Source organism: Syngnathus acus, chromosome 10, assembly GCF_901709675.1.
Source record: "Syngnathus acus chromosome 10, fSynAcu1.2, whole genome shotgun sequence".
Taxonomy (NCBI): Eukaryota; Metazoa; Chordata; class Actinopteri; order Syngnathiformes; family Syngnathidae; genus Syngnathus; species Syngnathus acus.
The window spans coordinates 1,932,642-1,956,466 of NC_051095.1; the positions used below are offsets into that span (position 1 = coordinate 1,932,642).

The 23,825-nt window shown below is 50.6% G+C and overlaps 3 protein-coding genes across 5 annotated transcripts in view; 1 reads left to right on the forward strand and 2 right to left on the reverse strand.

Annotated features, from left to right (window-relative positions):
* The window catches only part of LOC119129646 (C-type mannose receptor 2-like), a 902,042-nt gene that overhangs the window by 43,769 nt on the left and 834,448 nt on the right, over positions 1-23,825 (reverse strand). The window lies entirely within an intron of this gene.
* arap3 (ArfGAP with RhoGAP domain, ankyrin repeat and PH domain 3) lies at positions 520-12,470 on the forward strand. 3 transcript variants are annotated; one of them, XM_037260169.1, is made up of 36 exons: positions 520-694; positions 3,698-3,835; positions 3,922-4,683; positions 4,751-4,791; positions 4,954-5,039; positions 5,113-5,174; positions 5,239-5,358; positions 5,500-5,601; positions 5,685-5,754; positions 5,817-5,937; positions 6,012-6,196; positions 6,382-6,488; positions 6,557-6,756; positions 6,835-6,920; positions 7,003-7,185; positions 8,149-8,290; positions 8,388-8,492; positions 8,574-8,736; positions 8,801-8,903; positions 8,984-9,182; positions 9,249-9,312; positions 9,386-9,549; positions 9,615-9,827; positions 9,896-10,001; positions 10,071-10,218; positions 10,288-10,356; positions 10,433-10,507; positions 10,574-10,691; positions 10,776-10,904; positions 10,977-11,113; positions 11,184-11,266; positions 11,345-11,380; positions 11,459-11,522; positions 11,605-11,742; positions 11,817-11,855; positions 11,925-12,470. In XM_037260169.1, the coding sequence occupies exons 2-36, from the start codon at positions 3,753-3,755 to the stop codon at positions 12,267-12,269; spliced, it is 4,848 nt and encodes a 1,615-aa protein (XP_037116064.1). In that variant the 5' UTR covers positions 520-694; positions 3,698-3,752; the 3' UTR covers positions 12,270-12,470. The 3 variants fall into 3 exon arrangements, with proteins under 3 accessions (XP_037116064.1, XP_037116065.1, XP_037116066.1); XM_037260170.1 differs by lacking the exon at positions 5,500-5,601; XM_037260171.1 differs by lacking the exons at positions 520-694; positions 3,698-3,835; positions 3,922-4,683; positions 5,500-5,601 and having other exon boundaries at positions 5,239-5,386.
* On the reverse strand, positions 20,457-21,380 carry neurog1 (neurogenin 1). The gene has a single exon (XM_037260492.1). The coding sequence runs from the start codon at positions 21,291-21,293 to the stop codon at positions 20,754-20,756; it is 540 nt and encodes a 179-aa protein (XP_037116387.1). The 5' UTR covers positions 21,294-21,380; the 3' UTR covers positions 20,457-20,753.

Below are 23,825 nucleotides of genomic sequence, written 5' to 3' on the forward strand. Positions count from 1 at the left end.
TAATGAACGCATGTTACCTGACCCAGGTTCATTCATATTGTTGTAAAATGACAACAAGCAACTCATTGCATGATATGGTCTTGAACATTTTGAATCAAATTGCTATCCAACTTTAAAATGAATCCTACTTAAATGGAATGTTTTTATTGGAGAGACGCACCCCCCAATTATACATCACGATTAAAACCAAATCAGTATAATATAATAAATAAAATAAAAGTATACGATATGATAATGATCTACTTAATGTTCATATTTAAACTCCAAATACATATTTAATACAATGAGTAGCATGTGATGATAATGATTAAATCATAATTCTTTGGGGGGGAAAAAAGCAAATATTTAAATTGCGAATCTGCTTTGCGTATTTTAATATCTTGCGTGTTTATTAATAACATTAAATATTGATTTTAACATTGAATGTCGCGTCAGTCTACAACAGGAAATCGGGACTTTTGGAACTTTTGTTTTGAAATACAGCAACCCGGAAGTTGTATACGTTGTTCTTGCTGTGCCTTGACAGTGAACGTCGGGCGTGTTGAACGTCTGCAATCCAACAGAACTCGCGCAACTCTCACAAGTCTCTGCACCTGAGTGGATGTGGGTTTGCTTACGGTCCCGGACTGCGTGCGGATCTTGTCAGCCCAACCGAACCGAACCGGGGAGGAAAAGGAACCGGAGCACGAGTCAAGTGAGTGACCGCAACGGGTCAAGTTGTTTCGGTCGCGGTTCGGTTCTGTCAGGATTGGACCCAACCGGAAACACACGCACGGACCGTTTGTTCTCGTCCTGCTTGACTGGTCTGGCAGGTCTGCGTACTGGTTTTGCTAGTCTATCTGGTTCTACTGGTTTTAGTAGTTCTACCGCTTCTGCTTGTTTTGCCGGGTCCTCTGGTCGGACTGGTTCTAGCTGTTTTGCTTTTTCACTGGTGAGTTTCACATGAGCATTTATTGGTTCTTCTGGTTTTTAGTTGTGGGCTTGGTCCAGTTTTCCAGTTGGTCAAATGTCATGCAATTTTGGCTCAATTGCAAATCCAAACTCTGACGAGCAACGTCTCCTCCTAAATTTTACCCCCAAAGTTGCTGTGACGCAGAAAGCAGTTCTCGTGCACCTGACCTGGTTTTCACGTCTGTCATGATGGTTCTGGTCTGGTGTTACTGCGTCTAATTTCTACTGATGGATTTCTTGATGTTGTTTTTGTTTTGTTTTGGACACCGTGGGATAGTAGGAAACGCAATTTCGATCTCTTTGTATGTCTTGACATGTGAAGAAATTGACAATAAAGCAGACTTTGACTTTGACACACCTCTCACCAACAAAAAAGCTATAAATTGACTTTTCATGGTTAATAGTTGATATTAAAATACAAATTTCAGTCCTAAAAGGCACAAAATGTATTTTCATCTAGCTTCACTTATGTTGGATTGAAGTCATGTTGTAAATGTGCATTGTTGTATCAAATTCAGTAATTCATTTGCATACCACCAGAGGGAGCCCATGTGTAGCAGACTTATAGAATATTTTTTTGTGTCAAATGTCTTTTGTTGGTTTGGTAGTTGTTGAGCATCAAATGTCACTGCTCACGGTTGCTCTTCTTCGCCTTAAGTATCGGTGGCCGGTATCGGCAGCCTTCCCGATACTTTGAAAGAAGGCCGATGCCTGGTATCACTATCTGCTCCTTTCTCGTTTGTAGAAATGTGTGTGCGTGTGTTAGTAAAGGAAAAGGAGGTGTTTGTTTCCTTTCTGACCTTGGGGCGGAGGGTGCGCCATCGTCCTGCCTAACAAATACGCACATACAAAGAGGATGTTGTAAGGCGGCCTGTTCCTGTTGAAAACTTCCTGTTGTGATGTCACGGCCATTCGCTGGGCCCTTCCTTTCCTCTGGCCGCTTCCTTAGCGCTCGCTGCGTGTGCACGGGCGTCGCGGCCTGACATCTGTTGCGTAGCACCACAGCATGACATCACAGCGTCATGACATGACATCATCTGCATGTCAGCACATCATCATGGCTTGGAGTTGGTCAAGTTTGACAAAGTAAACCAGATTAAAACGCTGCACTGTACTGTCCATCATGGGACTTCATCAGTAGCACTCATGTGACTACCCGTGCTGCTCTGCTGGCTTCTTCAGGCAAACGTGACATGCAATTACCATGGCAAGTTCAAACGCTCGCTATAAAGCTGAAGGGGCCGGCCACGCCCCTCTGAGTACCTTCAAATTCGGGGGTGGATGCAATTTGTCCAGCGTCAAGTTCTCATGGGGCAAACAACCGGATGCGCAGCTTCCAAGTCCACTTGACCAATCACATAACACACCCACCCACACACAATTTATTCTTTTGCACAGCACACGTGCAAACACACACACACACTTGTGCATGTAGGAAGTTTGGGTGTGTTTGGGTCCCGCTAAGTCACATGACCTGTTCTGCACTGATTGGCGGTGTCGTTTGTCCGGCGTCGCTACGGTAACGTGTTGAGCCGGCGGCGAAACGTGAGCGTTCGGACCAAACGAGGCCGAGCCGTTCTCGTCGGCGCCGCTCGGGTGACGTGAGCGGGCGGGCAGAGCGCAGCAGAACAGACCGGAATGGAACAGAAAGGAACACAACTCCTTTTGTTTCGGGACGCGCCCCCTCGTCGTCCTCGGGAGGGCCGAGGTCAGCCCGACGCACATGCTGAATAACAACGCTTCGCTTGTGTGCGTGTAACAATAGTCGTCTTGTGCTCGCCTGCATGAAGTCATCATCCGTTGCAATCAATGCAGCCCAATCCTCTGCTTCAACTGTGATGAATAAAACATCAATTAGGCCTTCAAAGAGCAACTCTTATTTCCATTACTTGCTCATATGCTAACATGTTGTTAGCAACATGTTGCGGTCACTTCCTGCAGAGTGAGGAACACGTTTGTGATCCTGTTGGGCCACTCCCAGTTATTGATTTCTTCCTGAGATGCTTGCGTGTTAGCTTTGGTGGTCGTTTGCTGCTATGCTAACTGTGCCAAGTCGCTTGGGCCGCTCAGGGCCTCCAGTCCCAATGGAGAACACGTTCTGTAAAAGTAACTGTAGTTGCTCATTTTGTCCGCTAGAAGGCGCACTGACGTCCACTTTTATGACACAATCAAAGTGGCTGTCGCTGAGGACTTGGCCAACTTGTGAAGATTCACGAGCAAAAGAAGCCTGCTAAAATGCTCTTGTGGCATCTTCACACCATGACGATTACACTTGCATGGAAATGTCGAGATATGTGAAGAGAATGAGTTTACATGGCAGACTGAGACATCTTTTTGAAAAGTTCCCACTCGCATTGGTATGCTGCGATGAGTCACTCGAGGTTGTCAATCTTTCCAAATGGATGTGGAAGTTTGTTACTTGAAAAAAACGTGTCCAAAATAGGCTGTTCTATAAAAGTACATACACATTGCATATGCAGATGAAAGAAAAAAAAATCATAATGCTGCTTCTTGCGATGCTGACACGTTGGAGACCTGTCATTTGAACATGCTAACATGTTTATTAAATATTTTGAGCACTTAACATATTAGCAATATAGTTTCGTCACTTCTTGCTATGCTAATATGCTAGCATTAGTTAACTTCCTGCTACACTAACATAGTAGCAGCATTTTTTTTTTTGGGGGGGGGCATTTCCTGACATTAATATATGTCATGAATGAATGAATTTATTTTGTTGAAGAAGGTCTGTTACCGATGGGCCGCTGTGACCGGTGATGGCCCCGTGATGGCGTCAGGAGATGGCGCTGGCGATGGTGGTCATGGCGACGCTAGATGCTAACACGGCGGTGGAAACGCTTCTGGCCGCCATCCATTTGGAGAGGTCAGAAGTCACTCGATGCACAAAGCAACGCAGGGGCCGTTTTACGATCATTTGCCCACTTCTTGCGTCCATGTCGTTCCTCACAGGTACCACTCCTCCTTCCAGAGAGCCGGGCTCCTATTGGCCGCCGATGTGGCCCACTTGGATCACGACGCGCTGGTCAGCCTGGGAATCACGGCCACCGGACATCGCAAACGGATCCTGAGACTCCTATCGCAAGTCCAGAGGCGGTTAGCTCAGGGAGCCAATCAGAGAGCGGCGCCTGAGCGACACCATTCCGCGACGGACCTGCCGTCGTCTTCTCCACCACCATCGTCGCACACGACCTACGGCTTGGAAGCCTTTAGGAACTATTCAGCTCCGGACCTGTCCGCCATGCTGAAGCCGGTGCCCAAACCCAGAACGGTTTTTAACCGGAGGCGCACTGCGCCGGTTCACTTCCACCCCCCTGCGCCTGACGTCGTGCTGTCGCCGCACAGGAGACTCTCCCAAGAGTCCGTCTGCTTTCCGCTTTTAGACGGCATCAACTCACCTTTGTCCGAGTCGACGCCCGTCGGCAGATCGGACGTTTCCCTGCCGCCCGTTCCCCCGAGGGTCGTCCGTCCGGTTCAGCCCCCGTTGCCCTCTACTCCCACACAAGCGCACGACAACCAACCGCGTCCCGCTTCCTCTTCACCTACGTCTCTTGGTCGCCATGACGATGGCAGGACGTCCTTATCCTCGCGGTGGTCCGGCTCGAGCAGGATGGAGATGATCTCCAATGACATCTACTGGGGCACCGTGGGGTCTGCCCCTCCGACGCCGCCTCGACATGCAGCTGACAAGAACCGTAGGGACCAGAGAAACAGGTTTGGACAACGAATCAATTCGTCCATCAGTCAATCAATGATCAATTCATTTGAATCCTGTTGGCAGTGGCGGCACTTCAAGCAACAACTCGTCAGAATCAGTCAGAGGTGAGCGTGCAAGGTGACGTCATCATGACATAATCACTTTATTCTATCATGTGTGATGTAATCACGCGATGACAACACGTGTGATGTAACTGTGCAATGATGTCATGTGTGATGTCATAAGCCATGAAGACATGATTGTGTTTCCACTGGTTGTGTTGACAGACGACCCTGTCGACCTTGACGACGTCATCAGTCCCTACTGTGAAACTCTTTTCCAAAGAGGCGGAGTCAACACGTTTGGCAGCGAAGTGAGTCCGTCGCGCCGCCGTTTTGATGTCGGCACCCACGCGTGATCTCTGTTTTGTTTGTTTTCTTGCTCAGATCGACATCAGACGAGACGGCGAAAGCAGGAGGCGGGAGGGGGAATTTGCCGAGCATCATGGGTAAAGCGGGTGTCACCTGACATGTCAGCCGAGTGCCGCGAGACCATAATCGTCCCCTTTGCAGGTGCGCGCCAGACGGCGACGAGGACCAGACCATCTCGCCGTACGCCAGCTACACCTCCCTCAGCGACAGGGCCGCCACGCCCGTCATCAGTGGATGGCTGGACAAACTGTCGCCGCAGGGGTGCGTTTGGTTTATGTCGCTGGGAACGGCAAGTAGAAGAGACTTTTTTGATTGAAGCGGCGGGCGGGTCCAGCTGGGGCGATGACGACGTCGTCGCTTTTGCACACGTTAAACGTGTGTGTGTGTGTGTGTGTGTGTCAGGCTTGAAAGTTCAGCACACACTCTCGTCGTGCGTGTCGTCATTTTGGTCCTGTCCTGTGTGTCGTGGTCGTCTTCGTCCTTCTCCTCTTCCTTCTTGACTGGGTGTGTGTGTCTTTCTCTTTTTTCCCACGTTCCGCAACTTTGTTGCGCTCGCCTGACGATGCAGAACTTGTGCTTCATTCCAGGAACTACGTTTTCCAGAAGCGCTTCGTCAAGTTTGACGGCAAAAATCTCATGTATTTTGGAAACGAGAAGGTGAGGTCGGAGTCCATCCGTGACTTTGACGCCATTGTCATCATCATCGTCATCTGTGGCAGGACGCGTACCCCAAAGGAGTTGTCCCGTTGGCTGCTATCCAGATGGCCCGCCCCTCCAAAGACAACAAATTTGAAATTGTGACAAGTCAGCGGATTTTTGTTTTTAAGGCCGATAACGAAGGTACGCACGTGCATGGGGAAAGCGATTCATTGTTGATTTCGGACCAACTGTGCGTGTTGATGTGCCCGCGTCAGTGCTGAGGCGGCGTTGGGTGTCCACGCTGCAGGACCACGTCCGAGACCAGCTGGTATTCGGGCGGCGCTGGTTGGGTCCCGGTCCCCACTGTCAGAAACACGGCTTCCTGGAGCTGAAAGGAACCAAGTCGAAAGTTTACGTCGCCCTCAACACGGAGCAGATTTGGCTCCACAAAAGCCAGCAGGTGATGTTAGCACAACAGGCTAACACCGTAGCACCACAGACGCTACTCGTTAGCATCTGGGCCGTGCAGAACCTAGATGTTTTTCCACACGCAATGCCGACACGTTTCCACACGCAACTTGCCGTGTCTTCCAGCTGTGTGTGTGTGTGTGTGTGTGTGTGATATCTGTTTTTGGACCGTTTCAGTGTTTTCGTACCGGGATCGGCATCACGGTGATCGAGGCCCGCGGCGCCACCATCCGAGATGGGAAAAACAAGAGTTTCGACCTCATCACTCCCTACAGAACTTTCAGGTACCACCTTTGTCACCTTCGCTGGTCCGTTGCCACGGCGACCTGTCATCAACTCTCTGCCTCTCCAGCTTCACGGCCGACTCGGACCGGGAGAAGCGGGACTGGATGGAGGCGCTGCAGGAGGCCATCGCCGAGACCCTGTCGGATTACGAGGTGGCGGAGAAGATCTGGTCCAACCGCTCCAACCGCACGTGTGCCGATTGCCAGGCCGTCAACCCCGACTGGGCTTCCATCAACTTGTGTGTGGTCATCTGCAAGAATTGTGCCGGTACGCCCGCATTAGCGACATGCTAGCATGTTAGTATGGTGGACTTTCATAATGATGTCATTCAATTCTCAAGTGCAGGTCAGCACAGAGGTTTGGGCACCATGATTTCCAAAGTCCAGAGTCTGAAACTGGACACCAGTGTGTGGAGCAACCAAATTGTGCAAGTAAGTCTTGAATCGGCTCAAGACCTGAAACGACTGGAATCCGTTTGACTCGTCTTTTATGTACTCGTTGTTCCCGTGGCAGCTCTTCATCATGCTGGGTAACGATCGCGCCAACGAGTTCTGGGCCGCCCACTTGTCCCAGTCCGATGAGCTGGACTGCGACGCGTCGCCGAGTCAGCGGCGAGATTTCATCGGTCAGAAGTACCGGGAAGGACGCTTCCGACTGGACCATCCCGCTTTCAGCAGCCAGGAACAGCTGCTCAAGGTGCGCATTCGGAAACCACAGGAATATTTCAGCTGGCGTTCTTTTGACAGTACACCTAAATCTCGATTTTAGGCAGACCTTGGGGTCCAGAATTTGGGAATCGCGTTAACCCCAAAAGTGCGTTGTGTAGAAAGTCTTTTTTTAGTAAGGCATGTTTTTAACGCAGCTGAAGGGTTCCTTTGGTGGTTTTTAATTTCGGTCAGGCGTGTTGTTGGGCAGCCGAAGGGGGCCATCAGTCACCGTGACCGCTCGTCATCCGTTTGCCGTCAGTCACCGGGAATGCTCGTCGTACATGGAAGTCTGTTGACGTTGTAGTAAAAGAGAAGCAATACGCACAAGACAATGTCAGGCGGAGTGAGTAAGTCATTTCGATGCGATTGGTGTGGAAGAGAGGAGGGGAAAAAAAAAGTGTGGATGAGACGCTTCTGCGAACCCCTTTCCGAATCAAAAAACAATCGTAGCTACCTCTAATATATCTTTCCTTGTTTAACACAGCGTACTTTCTTAGTTGCTTTGCTTTTGATATCTTGTGACACTCATTGCTTTTATTTGTAGTTTTCTCTGAGCCTGTTAAGTCATGTCATCTGGATGTCTTTTAAATACATACACACTGCGGAAGTAATGCAGATCCACCTACCTACCTACCTACCTACCTATCCAGCTACCTGCCTACCTACCTACCTACCTGCCTACCTACCTACCTACCTACCTACCTACCTACCCACCTACCTATCCACCTACCTACCTACCTACCTACCTACCTTTGTATGGTCCTTATATCATCCATTTAACTTAAAACTATATTTATGACCCCCAAAAAAAGGGGGTCCACGACTAAACCGCGTTAGACAGAAAGTCGCGTGAAATGGAATCATGTCAAATGGAGATATATGTGGGTGATGATAGCAAGTTCTTGGCAACGCTATGTGTTCCTTACCGCACTTTTTTTGCGTCTCCCTTCAGGTTCTGTGTTCGGCGGTCTCTGAGCACACACTCCTCAAAACTGTCACTCATATCTTCTCTGAGGCCAGATCCATTTACCTGACAGCCACAGCACACGGACAGCAACCAACGAGAGATCTACCTGATCACTACCCCGCATCGGGTCAGAACCACCGCCCAGACTTGTCCTACTACTAATGCTACTACAATGCAGTGTTGTAGAACATGGATGCCCAATAGAACTTGTGGTCTGGTCCCAGATCCAGGCGTCTACGACGAGATCATGAAGACCATCCTTCATTCGGGCTACCTTTTCAAATCCAATTGCACCAGCAGAGGGACGCTGTCTCGCCGTTCTCGAGAAGGTTGGCCTTGTCGTCCTGACGGAACCATGTTCCTCCGCAGCTCTTTGTTCCCTTCACATCCTGTCCTCTGGACCGCCGCAGACTTTCAGAAGTTCTGGTGCTCGGTGGATCAGTCACTGTTCCTGTACCAGACGTCGCGATCGGCAGAGCCGTGCGTGGAGTTCAACCTGAAGGACGTCGTGTGTTTGGGAGTGGGCCGACCCGACTCGTCCAACAGCAACAACAACAACGGCTTTGTGGACAGGTTCGGTCGGCACCGCGTGGCACAGAACTTAACCCGCAATCAACGGACTGCTTTTCCCGCTCAGGTTCCGGTACACCTTTGAGTTATATTTGACCTCGGACAAAGTCCATCAGTTTGGTGTGGAGACGGCCGAGGTTCTGCACAGCTGGACCAGTGCCATCGGGAAGGTTTGATGTTGATGATTGTTGCCTCGGCCAAAGACGGAACGGGCCGAAGATAGAAGCGCCGTGTCGTGTTTGCTCTCCAGGCCGCGACGCCGCTCAGCTGTCACTGCCTGCTGACTCGGGAGTTTGAACGCATCGGACGCTTGCAGTACCGAGCCATGTTGGACCCTCAGCAGTGGAAGGAGGCGTACTTTGTCCTGCAGAAGTCCAACCTCTTCATCTGTCCGCAAAACGACGGCGCCGCAGAAGACATCATCAACCTCAAGCGTCTCCAGGAGCTGAGTTAGGTGTCTATGAGAACAAAGTCTTCGAGAGACCACGTCCAGACTCCGATTCTTTCTTTTGAAGGTGTCGCTTCGGAAGGCCAGAGCCACGAGAAGAAAGAAATTCTGGTTTTGGTGGAGAAGGGCAGGTGAGCGGACCTTTGGCATCAGCTGCTTCTCTCTCAGCTGCTCTCGGGAGGTCTGATGTTGCCGTTGTGTCAGGACGTTCCACTTGCGGGGCGTGGGCCGCACCGACTTCAGCTTGTGGTATTCGGACATCCAGCGGGCCGGCGGCGGGAAAGGAAACGCTCTGCGAGAGCAGCAGCTGAGCAGGAACGACATCCCCATAATTGTGGACAGCTGCATCGCCTTCATCACGCAGTACGGTCAGTATGCTGGCGCCTGGGGGGGCGGGGCTTGGCGTCTCCAACCACGGTGTGGACGTCCGCAGGTCTGAGCCACGAAGGGATCTACCGCAAGAACGGAGCCAAGTCCAGGATCAAACTGCTCATGGAGCAGTTCCGGAAAGATGCTCGCAACGTGAAACTGCGCATCGGAGACCACTTTATCGAGGACGTGACCGACGTCCTCAAGCGCTTCTTCAGGGAGATCGACGACCCCGTCTTCATGGCCGACCTCCACCCGCTGTGGCAGGAAGCCGCCAGTGAGTCGACTTCCTGCCTAGCGTGGAAGAGCCGCCAGCATCTGCAAACTCTCCTGTTTGCCCCTCAGAAACCCAGTTGAAGGTTTCCAGGTTAGACCGCTACAAGGAGATCATCCGGACTCTTCCGCGGGTCAACCGGATGACGCTGGCTGCCCTGGTGAGCCACCTCTATAGGTGAGTCCCGATTGGCCCAGCGTGGCGTGTCACCTGCGTCACCAAATCACGATCGGTTGCTCCCGCCAGGGTCCAGAAATGCGCCGACCTGAACCAGATGTGCACCAAGAACCTGTCGCTGCTCTTTGCTCCCAGCCTCTTCCAAACGGACGGCAAAGGAGAGCATGAAGTGAAGATCATGGAAGATCTCATTGACAACTACTTGTATGTTTTTGACGTGAGTAGGCCCTTCTCCGATGTCCGCTTTCAGAGTGCGCAGCTGATTGGACTTGTTGCTTCTCGTCAGATCGATGAAGAGCACCAGAATCAGATGGAGTTGGAGATCAGTCTCATCACTTCCTGGAAGGACACTCAAGTAACTCAATGGCTTCTCGCGGTGGGCGGAGTCAGTCTTAAAGCGGGACGAGTCAATGTGCTGCTTGTGTGTTCAGTTGTCTCAGGCGGGAGATCTGATCATCGAGGTCTACCTGGAGACGAAGATGCCCGACAGCTGCATCACCCTTAAAGTAACGCGTACATGGATATCCTGTTGCCATGGTAACAGCCGTCCTTTAACTCCGCTGTCCCTTCAGGTGTCGCCCAACATGTGTGCAGAGGAGCTGACCAATCAGGTTCTCTATATGAGGAACGTCCCACCTGGTGACAAAGATGTCTGGATGACATTTGAGGTTATCGAGGATGGAGAGCTGGGTGCGTCCTCATGCGCACACGAAAAAAAAAAACACGTGCATGCTTGTGTCTGATGTGTCTTTTTTTTTTTTTTTGCTTCCACAGAGCGTCCGTTGCATCCCAAAGAGAAAGTTCTGGAGCAGGCGCTGCAGTGGTGCAAGATGGACGACCCCAGCTCCGCCTATTTTGTGGCGAAGAGGGTCCCGAAACGGGACGGCATCGACATCCTCACCTGTAGGTGGCGCACACGTCAACACACGCATGCATGAAAGCAGCACGGCTCTGACCTACTTGCGTGACCTTTAGCCTACAAGAGCGACCTGATGAAGGTCGGCGTGCTGAGGTGTCGCGAGGAGACCCCCAAACTGCTTCAGGGAAACAAATTCCAGGAGAGAAGCTTCCAGATCAAGAACAACAAACTACTGTTGCTCAAAGACAAGAAGGTACCGAATAACCGACTGAGGGACGTTTGAGTGAGGCCCAACGTGTTGTCGCCTCACTTCTGGACTTCAGAGCTTCAAAGCGGAGAAGGAGTGGCCGCTGAAGACCATGAAGGTCTACATGGGGGTCCGCAGGAAACTCAAAGCGCCAACAAGGTGACTGGCGACGCATGGATCCATTTTCTTTTTCTTTTTTTCATGCAAAGTTAGGCTAACATTTGATTGCGCTCATAGATGGGGCTTCACCGTGATGTCACACAAAAATCAACTGTAAGTTGCACGTTTAGCGCTCGGCGCGGGCCTATTTGCGCCGGCGGATGAACATATGGACGTGTGTGCTGCGCGCAGGTTCCTTTGTTGCCAGAGTGAGGCCGACTTGTGGGACTGGGTGGGCAGCTTCCTCAAAGCTCAGGTCAGTTTTTCCCGCTTCTATCGCCGTGACGACGGGCCGCCGCCGCCCCGTGGTCACCTCCCACCTCTGTGCCTCTGGGCAGAACGACGAGCCGGGCCCTCCCGTCTTGCGCCGCCACTCTTCGTCCGACATCGCCAAGCAGAAGTTCGGCACGATGCCGCTGGTGCCCATTCGAGGAGATGACAGCAACCATGGCATGCTCTCGGCCAATCAGACACTGGTAAGCAGCTTCCAACTTTAAAATCCCTTCGCTCGGCTTTGAGCTGAATGCAACTATTTTTTTGCTGTCCGCAGAGGAAACTTCACGACCGCAGGACGCTCTCCATGTACTTTGTGAGTCTCTCTCCAACTTCTGACACTGCGGCCCGAGCGCTCTTGACTCTAGCACGCTTGCGTCCGCAGCCCATGAAGGTCCAGCAGGACAGCGCCGAGGAGCGTTCTGATTCGCCGGAGCCGCTCTACGAGGAGGTGGGCGACTTTGGGCTGCAGGTGCTGAAATCCCTGGAAAACAGCTTCCTGTCCAGCGGCGACGGCCACAAGCAGGAGCCCCGGGACACGCCGGAGGTCCGGCCGCTTCCAGCCCCTCACGGAGTCGCTGACGCGCAAACGGCGTCTTGTCCGCAGGCCGGCTGCACGCCGTCTCAAGAGCTCCTGCTGCAGGAAATGACGTCGGCGTTCGCGAGGAAGGCCGACCAAAATGAAGGGGAGGAGCAACGAGAGGAGGAGCAGGAGCTCAGAGTCATTTGACTGACACCAGAAACATATCAACGGGTGTGATGGCAGAAGGTGGCCTGCAGAGGGCACTGCTGCACTCTTAATGTACATGACCTGTGGAATGTGAGGCACACACACGCACACACACTCATCATGGGGACTGTTTTGGATGAAGGCAACAGAAGTTGACACTATTCATAAATTGCATAATAAATGTTGCGGCTGTCGAACTCATGCACAAGTTGTCCTTTGGCTTATTTCGATGAGATTCAGTAAAAGATTTTAGTTGATATCTTGCCATCAAAACAACTAAAAACTTTTATTGTTTGAACCAAAGAATCTTTATATTGTCCTTTGGCTGTTTTGCACGGTTGTCATGGCGACGATCATTTCTATGGTGATCGAAGGTTCGAATGCTGTAAATATTTGATGATTCCAATCTGCGGTTTTTTTTCCCTCTTTTTGGGGGGGGACAAGAAACTTTTGCAGGCTGCAATTTTCAGAGCCAGCAGCAGGTGGCAGCACAAGCACACACCGACACACAGGTATTGTTGCGATCAATGATTGACATTAGCTCTCCTGACTTTTCTCAGCAGGGAATTTGCTGAACTTCCTGTGTGTCTCCAACTTCCTGTGTTGACACTTGTCCAGGTGAATCGTGAGACTGCTCTGGCTTGGAGTTAAGGACGTGCGGGAATTGGGGTCACATCGGGTTTTACAGGTCGGACACCTGGCACTGAGTGGACGTTTGCATGTGACCTCTTTATGTGACTGCCCCCCCCCCCCCCTCCCCTCTTCACAAAAAAAGCAGACCCTTTGCAGGAAAACTGAAACCACTCAAATCTGTCTCTAAGTGACTGAATGCCCTCAGGGTGATACACACGTGCACACAAACACTTTGTTGGATTTGTATCGGTTGGGATTCCGTTTGTTGGTCATCTACTTTTGAAAAATATTGAATATAAACCAACATTTGGTTCTCATCTATTACGACGATGGAGTCAGCTGATCTCAAGTCTTCGGAAGAAGCAAAACACATTCATAGTGAATTAATACTCATATTGACCTTGCTTTCTCACACGAGGTCTTTTGGTGTGTGAGTGTATATGTATTGAGGGGGGGGGGGCGGGGTCGAGGGGTTCCTCACATGAAATCCTTCATTGTGCTCTTCTATACAATGACCTCTGACCTCGGCTGAAGCTGTGAATTGTCCTCTTTTTCTTTTTCGTCTTCAACTTTGACTTCACTTTGCCAAATGTGTCATCTCATTCGCACACACACACACATGCACACGCACAGCTCTTTGTAATGTGGACCTGGCTGGATGTCTGCATGCTCAAGTCTGTCACACATACACACACACACACACACACTTGTTACTATCGTGTGTGTGTGTGTTAACTGCCTGTGTCGTCCATCTCAGTGCAGATGTCTCTTTTTAATTTGCGTAGAAAGCAACAATCAGCCCCATCTGGCCCCGTTTTACTTCCCCGTGAAAAATCACCTCTGTGCGCCCCCCCCCCCCCCCCCACTAAATCTCCTCACTAAGCCGCACACACACGCTCACACACACAGAGCTGCCATGCAGAACGGTGTGGGTGTCAGAGGATTGAAAGCCAATCAAAAAGCTATAGAAGAGTGCTTTGCTTTGCCTTGCCGTGCACAGACACAATTGAGTGCCGACGGGTGGGGGCCATGCAGCCCCCCCCCCCCCCCCCCCCCGACCAGCTCAGTGTTTGGGGGCCGCGGGGTCCCGTTAGCAAAGAAGCCCAGAAAGCCGGGACAGGACAGATGGGTTGAGGGAAGCCGGGCTTGCACACGCACTCTCATCGGTTAGCAGCGTTAGCACAACTCATCACCGATTGATCACAACACTCGATTGCATTTATCGTTCATCTGCGAACGCTCCACGTCTCTCTAATCTGTTCTAGAAATCACTGCACAACATTTTCGTCCAAATTCTAAAACGTTCCAAGTTGTTCTTGAGAGGCATTTTGGACCATTTAAAATTACAGCACCTCTCCGAACGATGAATCGATTTTCGAGTTGTCGATTAATTAGACGGCGCCCCTCGACGACTGCATGAGACGCAAGAGAATATAATGGAACGTAATGGAAACAAAATACGAGGGCAGCCAAGACGTTTTCTTCGCCGGATGACCGTCAACGTCAGTAGACGTCATCCTGACGGTCATGTGACATCATTGCGACATCATCGCAGCCACGTGACCGTTTGGTATTTGGCTTGCGATGAAAACCTTGCCAGAATTCCTTCAGTCGCAAGAGAGCGGACTCGGTGATTGATGTTGGACTCTCAAGAGATGCTTTTTGTCTTTTGTCATTTGCTCTTTTTGTCTCGTGACAGCCCCGAGTGTCCCTCAGACGCCATTGTGATCAGGACAAAGACCTTCTCCTCTTTTCTTATCACAGCACCGGCGGATCCTCCTCTGCTGACGCGCCGCGACTCGCTCGCGTGCTCAAACCTGCCAACGCACGGCAAAGACGCAAGTGAGATGACATTTTGAATTTCTCTAAATAGAAAACGAAATTCCATAATGGCCACCAAGTCGTCAAATTGACACTCGAGCAGCGGCCCTCACCGACGGGTCCGTGTTGGGCCGCACATTGATGCTGAAGGCAGATTACATTCACATGGCAACGCATACACGCTGACATCTGATTGGACAATGTAACGCTAGAGCTCAGACATCTGCAGGCCACGCAGATAAACGCTTGCTCGGCATTGTTGGGGCGTGGACTCATCGGCGGCGAACGTGTGAGGAAAGCTCAACTCGCGTGCTCGTGTGTCAGCGTGTGTGTAGAGTCACGATGTCAACTTGCAAAATCCTGGCTGATCCTCAAAAGGAGCGCCAGGGCCAGCCAGGCGGGCGGGCCTTGGCTACCATTGAGGGAGGATTACGCACGAGACCACTCAAGTGATTGACACGCCATTCAAATGTTGGGTGTGTGTCTTTTGATGATCAGTGTCGTCACTTCTCACGCACTCAAGTGGAGTGAGGTGCATGTTTTAGGTCACCTGTAGATGAATATTTCTCTATGTGTTGTGTGGTGATGTGATAGCAAGGTGGTGCTGACCCGATGACATCACACTTTCGGAACAAGGCCGGATGACCTTGTTAACTCCCCAGTGTGTGTGTGTGTGTGTGTGTGTGCGCGCGGCAGCTGAAGGTAAAACAAGGTGAGCCCGCGAGGAGGCCGGAAATATCCGCAGGTCCCCGCCCCGCCCTCCATTAGAAAGGATGAAAGTGCAAGAGGTGCCAGGCATCGTCTTGTTCAGGTAACCATGGCAACCGCAAAGCCAGCCCCATGTACCCCGTGGCCTCGTTTCAACATAATCTGCCCACAAAAAAAAAGTAAAAATAAAACAAAAAGCAAAACAAAAGAAAGTCTCGGAAGGTCTGGGAAGGTCTCGGAAGGCGGCACCGCCGACGGCTCCAGTTACAGGTCTGGTCTTGGGCCACGCCCCTTTCTTGCAACCCTAATTACAGACAAACACATCATTTACTACATTTATTTTCTGTGCGTGCACATTTCCACTTCTTATTTTTATATAGTTGTGGAAAAGTATGCAAAGACTTTGAAATGAGCTGGAAATAAAGTCATCCAGCGGTGGCCAAGCACATCTTTTTGTTGGACACACCATAAAAGAATAAAACCTCTCGAAGAGCTAAGAGAGTCCAGTCAAGGTGAGACGTCAAGCAAAAGGAATGGATGTGGGGAGGTAGCAAACATCAAAAAGATCCACAAAAATTTCAGGGTTGACATTTCAATTAGGGCTGCTTTGCTACTTCGGGGCCTGGACGCATTGCTTCCTTCCGCGGGAAATGACAATTGAAAACGTTTCTCTGGACATTTTGTCTGCCGATTGACGCTCAGCGGAAGATGGCTGCGGCAAGAGGACAGAAGAAAATCCAAGGTCAAGCCCACGGAGGTGCGATGCGGTCGACGGACTTCAATCGATTTCGGCCGTGTCACCCGACGTGTGCTTCTGTCATTTTTCCCTCTCTTTTGTCCCCAGCAGGTCACTTGGCGCATTTTGAAACGTCTTGGAGCAGAGAGCAAAATTGACGACAAGAGAAAGAAAGGAAACGAGAGCGCGCCAGAAGATGAAATGAGAGGGAAAGCTGATCTTCAGAAGAGGTCAGAGGTCAAAGCGGCACGACCGCCGCCAGTGGTTGGCTTGACCTTTGACCAGACAGGCTGCTCGACAGCCTTCAAAGACAAGATCCAAAATGTCATCTAGTTATTGAAAACGGACGAGCGCAAATCTGCGAAGGTGCTGCTGGAAGAAATGCCGAAAAGTATTTTCTTTTTTTTTCCCAGCACCCCCAAAAGGATTTTTTTTCTGTGAAAATGACCAACTGTTGTCATCAACCGACAAGCGGCCAACAAAATACACATAATCACGCTCTAGTCGAAACAACACTGATGCCATGTGCTGATAGTACTTTAACTTTAAGTCGTTTGGAACCCGGAACCTTCCGGCTGCAAGGCAGAGTCGCTCTTCACTTTTTCACCGTGCTGCTGACAAGTAAACAAAGCTCATCAGACTCAACTGCAAACTACATTAGGATGAGCACACTTTGGCATACAGCTTCTTTTGTTTATCTCAACATATCTGCGAGCACACAAACACACACGCGTGCACACACAGGTGCGGCAGGAACAGCAACGTAAAGCTGCTCTCAGGTCAGTTTGTTTAATGATAAAAGTGTGCACCACCTGCTCTTATGGGTGTGTGTGTCCTGTGTGTGTGTGTCCTGTGCACGTTTACACAATCACTTAGTGTTTCCGCATTGGACTTGATTGAATTTGTGAAATGTGTTATGATGTTTTAAATATGACTTTTTTTCAGGGTTAAAGGTCACAAAAACTACACATCCTCATCATCCTCGTTGTCATCATCATCAACATTCATGCTGGTGAGGGAATTTCAATCAACATTTCAACACACACACACACAAGTGTTGTTTTGTTGTGGTGCGCAGCGGGTGCGCCGCTGACGCATCTTGTTGAAAGCAGCAGAAAAAGTGGCCTAAAAAGCGGAACGTCGTGAAAAAGCCGGCCAAAGAAAAAAGTAAAAAGCGTAACGTCGTGAAAAAGCCATTAAAAGAATATTTTGGCTGCCCCCCCCCCCCCTCCCCGACACACAAACAAATGCAAATGGATGTGAGAAGTTTAGAGCGGGACCCCCGTATGAGAGGGGCTCTGAATGGGCTCTAAAGGAGCCTCTAATTAATCTAAGTACGGCACCAATAGGCCCACTTGGAATTTTGTTCTCCTCTTTATGTGAATGGAGGGTGGGGGCGGGGGAGGGAGGGGGGCAAAGAAAGAGAAAGAAAAGAGAGAAGGGATCAGGCCTCCACCTTTTCTATCGGCGGGCCCGCCTCATTCAGACCGGCCGTGTTTAACAGCCCCCCCCCCCTCGCCCCCCACAGCCCGCCCGACACACACCCTCACGCCCGGGTATCCGGCAACGGACATTTTTTTTTTTTTTTAACGGCTCCATTCAAGCTGGGCTGCCGGTGTCGGTCAGTGTCCCGGTCCCGGTCCTGGTCCCGGTCCCAGCAAGGTCAGCTGGACAAAGGCGACAGAAGGGGGCGTTTGTGGTCAATCAGTAACGGAGCTAAAGGGCATGCGCCTGTGGGGAGTTGGCCGGCTTCTAAAAGGGCTTTCAGAGAACCCAACCCAACCCAATCCATCCACCCCCCCCCCACCACACACACACACATACAGCCCCCCTTTGAATGGGCCCCTTCACAATCACTTGAAAGGAGCTCAGGGTGTCCCCCAAACAAAGTCCAAAGCAGCAAAAGCCTGAAAGAGCCTCTAATAAGCTTTTAACTATTTTACATCGGGGCGCTCTCCTGCTCCCTTGCACCCCTGCTTGCTCCTTAGCCCCCCCAGCTGCCCCCCCCCCCCAAACCTCACTGCCATTGTATTTCCCGCCTGATTTATCCTTTCCTTCAAGCCGCGTTGCAAGCTTTTCAATGTCCTCTCAAAGCCGTACAAGTTCTTCATTATTCCGTCTGGACCGGGACCGACCCCTCCCGAGACCTACGCCGGACCGGAGAGCTCAGAACGGGAGCGTTCGTCCCTCGCGCCGCAGCGTCGGAGCTCAAGACGTTTGGGTGTCATGGACCTCGGTGGTCCGGTCGCCGTGGAAACACTTTATTGCTGTGGAAATTGCTCGAGTCTTTGAGGAGGTCAGAGTTCGGCGAGGATACGATGGGCCGTGGGGTGCGGGGGGTCCCGCTCGGGGGGCGACGTCACAGCCAGGAGCCTCTCGGCCTCTGGATGACTTTTGCGCCGCTCGTTATAAATTTCATGCTAATTGTTGAGCGACCGCCAAGCGACAGGGCAGACGGTCCGCCAAAGATGACGAGCTCATCGCAACTAGGAGGATGCCGGTTACCGTGACGACGTCTTGGCAAACTGGAGAGAGAACTGAAAATGTGCACTGCGATGACGTTGGATAGTCGGCCATCGTATAGACGAGGGTCAACCACCTTTTTTGGGCGGGCGCTAATTCTCAGCTAGCGATTCGTTAGCATAGACAACATTGAGCAGATGAATTTCTGGATGTCCCTCTGAATTTCCATTCATCTGCAAAACGAGACGTGCTTGTCGTTGTCATATGACCGCTTCACTTCCTGACAGCCAGCAGCCGGCTCAGATAGTTCAACAAATTAGTCAGGGCTGCCCTGAGGTGTGCGTGTGCGTGTGTGTGTGTGTGTGTGTCTGGGGGGGGAGTTACAGGTGCAATCAGTGGCACAAGGTGGAGTGTGGGGGTCCCAGGGGAGGAGTCAGAGGTTATCTGGAGGAGCAGAGGGCACAGAACTTCCATCTGCTTCACTTTTCATGATCCTATCAGACCTCCGACACCCCCCCACCCCCACCCCTACGCAAGGCCTCCACATGAACTTCTACAATGTTCACTTCCATCTCAATGCTGGGAAAAGCAATGTGCGTGTGTGTTTTCATATTGCATGGGTGCTCTCTTGATTGACACTTTCCTGTCACTTAGTGGGCGGGCCCCAATCACCCCTGAGGCAGTGTGTGTGCGTGTGCGTGTGTGTGTGTGAGGTGCAAGACCATCGAGTATGTCGTGTGTATTTTTGTGTGTTGTCTTTGTGAGCGTCAGTAGCCTTGTGACTTTTTGTCTTTTTTGTCTCCGAAACAGTTTGGGCTAATGACTGACTCGTTCAAATGGGCCGTTTTCCAGAATAGGACTTTTGTCTCGTCTCGATCACTCTTGATTGTTGGACTATGGCATAGAGACACTCGCACGGCAGTAAAAACGTGCGTGTGCGTGCTTAAGAGGCCTCAAGCACACACTTCTACCTGTCGACCCCCTGACCTTTGAACTCGAGAGGTTACTTGTGTCAATGAAGACCTTCTGACTCAGGCTCCGCCCCCCTGGCATTTTGTGGACTTTTTCCGCTTTCCTTGGCTGCTCTTCTGTCTCCACATCTCATCTTCCCACCTCAGCCCTGCAAATAGTTTTGTCCGATTTACTTACGTCCAGGAGTTACCCTGCTGTGAGCGCGTAGCGTGAAGCGGAAGGTGTCAAGTGAGCAGCAGATGTCGGCTCCGCCCCTTCCAGACGAAAGACTTGTTGCAAAAACAGACGCTTAGCCGCCAGCTAATTGCTGCTTGAAGTCGGACGAGCTGTTGAGAAGGCATCATCAAGAATTCTCGTCGTTGATCGGGAGAATTCTGACAAGATTGCAAAAATCTGGCTTTTTTTTTGTTTTTTTTTAAAGTCGCATTGTGCTCAAAACAAATACTTTATCTCGGAGCAGAAGATTTCAAAATATTCTGGTTGCTTTTAAAGGTCTGGCAGATGAGAAGATTCATTTTGCATTCATTTTTTATTTGCAAAAAAGCTGATTGATTGGAAATGATAATGTGAGTCATTGTTCCCGTCGCGTGTTAACTTTTGCTACCTTCACGAGCTTGATGTTGAAGATTTCAACATTACATATTTTAAATAAATCCACAATCATGCTTAGAATCCTAACCCTGATTGAAGCATGAGGATACACACACACACACACATACACACACACACACACCACAACACAACATACACGGAACATGCAGTTACAATGTGATCATTCGTCAAGCCCCCACTCCCCCATTCTGTGCTTGTATGCGAGACACACAAAGAGGAGTGTTGTATTTTTTGTATAAAAGTAAAAACTTTATTGTGCTGAAAAGTGTCAGTGAGGAAATAGGATAAAATCTTTCTGTATGTACAAATAGTTCCAAAACATTCCAAAAATAAATAAAGCCAAGTCCTCATGAATAATGAATGAGTCTTGAGTGTGAAATTTCACACAACTAATTGGAGAGTTGACCTTTCGACTTGGCTTGGGCGCTCGTGCACGCGCATGCAGGGCTCCATCGGAGTGTGAGAAGCACCTGTACTCGCGCTCGCGCCGGGAGGTCCGTGAAGGCGAGGGTGGGGATGGGGGGGGGTCACTCCAACGGTCAGAAGAGCCCCCGCGGGCGGCCAAAGAGCGCGTGCTCGTGCGCGTGTTCGAGCGGGCTGCCCGGGCTGTAGGCGGGCGAGGAGGAGGAGGAAGATAATGAAGACGGCGAGGAGGACGGCGAGCTTGTGCAGCAGGAGAACCAGCCGGAACCGGGGCCGTCGCCGAGGGCACCGTCGCGGGGGACTCCGCCGCGGTCGGCCATCCGCAGTGTCTCGGCCAAGGCCCAGATGTAGTTGTGCGCCATACGCAGGGTCTCGATCTTGGTCAGCTTCGTCTCGTCTGGTAGCGCCGGAAGCACGCGGCGCAGCTCTTCCAAGGCGCCGTTGAGGTTATGCATCCGGTTCCGCTCGCGGTCGTTGGCCTTCAGCCGGCGGCTCTTCCGGACCACGCGTACGGTGGCCTCGTTGCGCGCGCGCCCCCGCCGCCGCTTCTTCTGCGTCGGTGGCGGAGGCGGTGGCGACGAGGAGCGCGTGCTGGCGCGCGAGTCATCATCGTCGTCGCTCAGCTGGAAAAAGTCGTGCATGGCGTACGCGTCCATGTGTGCGGCGGCTGGGCTCAGGTGAGCGAGCGAGCGCGTGCGTGCGTGCGTGCGTGTGCGTGCGTGAGGGCTCAGGACGAGCGAGATCGTGCGAGTGTGGCACACGACCGACCTCAGCCCGCCTTTTATACTGCACGCACACAATGGATGGACCCCCCCCCTCGCCCCCCAGGTCCCTGCCGTGCCCCCCCGATCCTTTGCCCCCCTGGGGAGGATGAAGAAGATGAATGAAGGCTGCCCCGTGCCGCGGGAGCTGCTCATTTGCATAACCAGCCCGCGGGCACGAGGAGCGTGCCACCAATCACGGCCAACCAATCACAGACTAGCCACGCGCGAGTCAGCCCCCCCCCCCCCGTTTCCACCCCAGGTCACGTGACGCTAAAAAGTCCGTCACACGAGACACAATCCGCGTGTGCGTGCGCTCGTTGTGTCGTCATTAAGAAATCATGAGACTGTGCGCGTGCGCGCGCAATATATCAAAGGTGAATAGCACCATTGTGTGCGCGCACCGTGCACTTCTTTTCACGCTTTGTGTTGCTTTTCTTTCTTTTGCTGCTGCTGCTGCGGCTTTTCTCATTGTAATGCACGCGCAGCGCACGTGCGCGACACCAAACGGCCTCCAATTGGGACCTGTGCGACTTGTTATATTATTAACAATTCCCACTTTTCATTGTCTTCATTATTTTGCATTGTGTAGACAAATGTTGCTGAAAGCTTTCCGATCTCAAAATATTCGGAACTCATTGCCAACATAAGTGAAATGCGCTTTGATAAATCAATTTATAAAAGTCGCCGGATTTTTGTTTCTCCATCATGTTTTGCTGTCTTGTTGAAATTTTTATTTAGATGCGCAATATCGTTCTCCCTTCTTAGAAGTGGTTGATGTTTGCTTGAATTATTCACTTGCACACTTCCGCAGTTTCATGCACCAAGCACCGTCCATAATTCTCAGGTCGGTCCACGCTTATTGCTTATAGTGCAAAATAACAGACAGTGTTGTCGTTAGATCTTTTTTTAATCTCTCATTTCATGAGATGCACCTGTATGGATTGATACAATTAGTTGGGAGGGGGGGGGGGCACAAGTGGGCTATTTTACAAGAGGGAGGAGTTTATGAGGTTTCTTTTTTTTCTTTTACGGCATGTTGACTTCAAAGTGTGGGAGCAGATTGTCTTCGTGCACGTAAAAGTGAATTTTAAAAGTGGGTGCCACACGCGCACATCCACGCACACGCGACGACCGTAATTAATAAGTGTGCCTGACCAGGCCTGGTCTGGCCTGGCGACAACGGTCAGCGTCACGTGACGTCGGTGCCCTAGCGTGCTTTTGAAACTCAAGCAAAGCCTTAAAATTGCTGGGTTGAAAATTGAAGCGATCAGTGGAAGTTGTGTCAACTCAATTCTGGGCATCGTTGGCTTGTTTTGGTCCCATCAGTGTAAACATTGAGATGAGTGAAAATGTGCTGCTGATATGCCGCTATGTGTTCTTTCTCTTTTTCCAGCTTTCCTTCTTCAGCCTTTGCTGCCTTGTGGACGTTTTCATTTGCTTTGTGTACACTTGATGATAACCCCCCCCCCCCCCCATGAAAGCGCCCCCCATGAAGAGGAGCGAAAGAAAAGACGAAAAGAAGAAAACAAGTGAAAGAGAAAAGCGCTGGAGTGAGAGGTGTGTGGAGAGCAGCTTGGGCGGGATTAAGACACGAGACCCGCAACCCCCCCCCCCCCCCCCCCCCAACTTCTCGTCTTCAGTTTACGCACGAGTGAGGCGCTGCCACAAGTCATGTTTGCGCCCTCAACTGTTGTTGATGTTTTGTAAAATGAAGCCTTATGCTAATTTGTGGGGCAAACGTGAAGCAGGCCAGCACGTTGGAGACGCAATTGGAACGTGCAAATTTGCAGAGGAGGCAAAAGCGCAAGAAAACACAACGTTTTTTTTCCATTCCAATCGTTGAAAAAAAAAAAATTACATTCCGTATTTCAAGTCAACTTTCTATCTTTTACGGAGATGGTTGTCTCTTTTTATAACTTTACCGCAATGTAAAGTGAAACGTGATAGCTGCTCCGCAGATGCAAATGCGGTTTACAAGAAGTTAAAAAAAAATAAAAATACAGGCGAGACTGCATGAACGACAATTTTATCATCTCTATTTAGGACCACTTGAAAAAATTGGCTTGTTTCAATTAATTCGAAGTACTTGTTGAACCTAATTTTTTTACACGAGTCACAATAAATATTACAAAATATAAATATATGCAATATTTATACGCACTATATATACACGGTATATAAAATATTACATTAGAATCGATCATTTCAAACACATCCAGTTTTTATTTTATTTTATTTTCGTGCGCACAAAGCGACATGAAAGCCATTCAGCTCATTGCATTTATTTCTTGGCAAGACTGTTTTTTTAAGTCACTGAAGAGGGAAGTCAGTAAAATTCAGCGAGCAGGTTGCCAGCAATGACAGCGCTTGTGTTGGCGCATGCAAGCAGTGCTCACGAGCAAGCCACTTTTTGGAAGAAGCTCC

Excerpts from the sequence above, each read along its gene's own strand:
- arap3 (XM_037260169.1), top strand. The coding sequence starts at position 3,753 with ATGGCGCTGGCGATGGTGGTCATGGCGACGCTAGATGCTAACACGGCG. Across the intron at positions 4,684-4,750 it reads CGTAGGGACCAGAGAAACAG|TGGCGGCACTTCAAGCAACA; the intron begins GTTTGGACAACG and ends TCCTGTTGGCAG. Across the intron at positions 10,692-10,775 it reads TATCGAGGATGGAGAGCTGG|AGCGTCCGTTGCATCCCAAA; the intron begins GTGCGTCCTCAT and ends TTGCTTCCACAG.
- neurog1 (XM_037260492.1), bottom strand. The coding sequence starts at position 21,293 with ATGGACGCGTACGCCATGCACGACTTTTTCCAGCTGAGCGACGACGAT.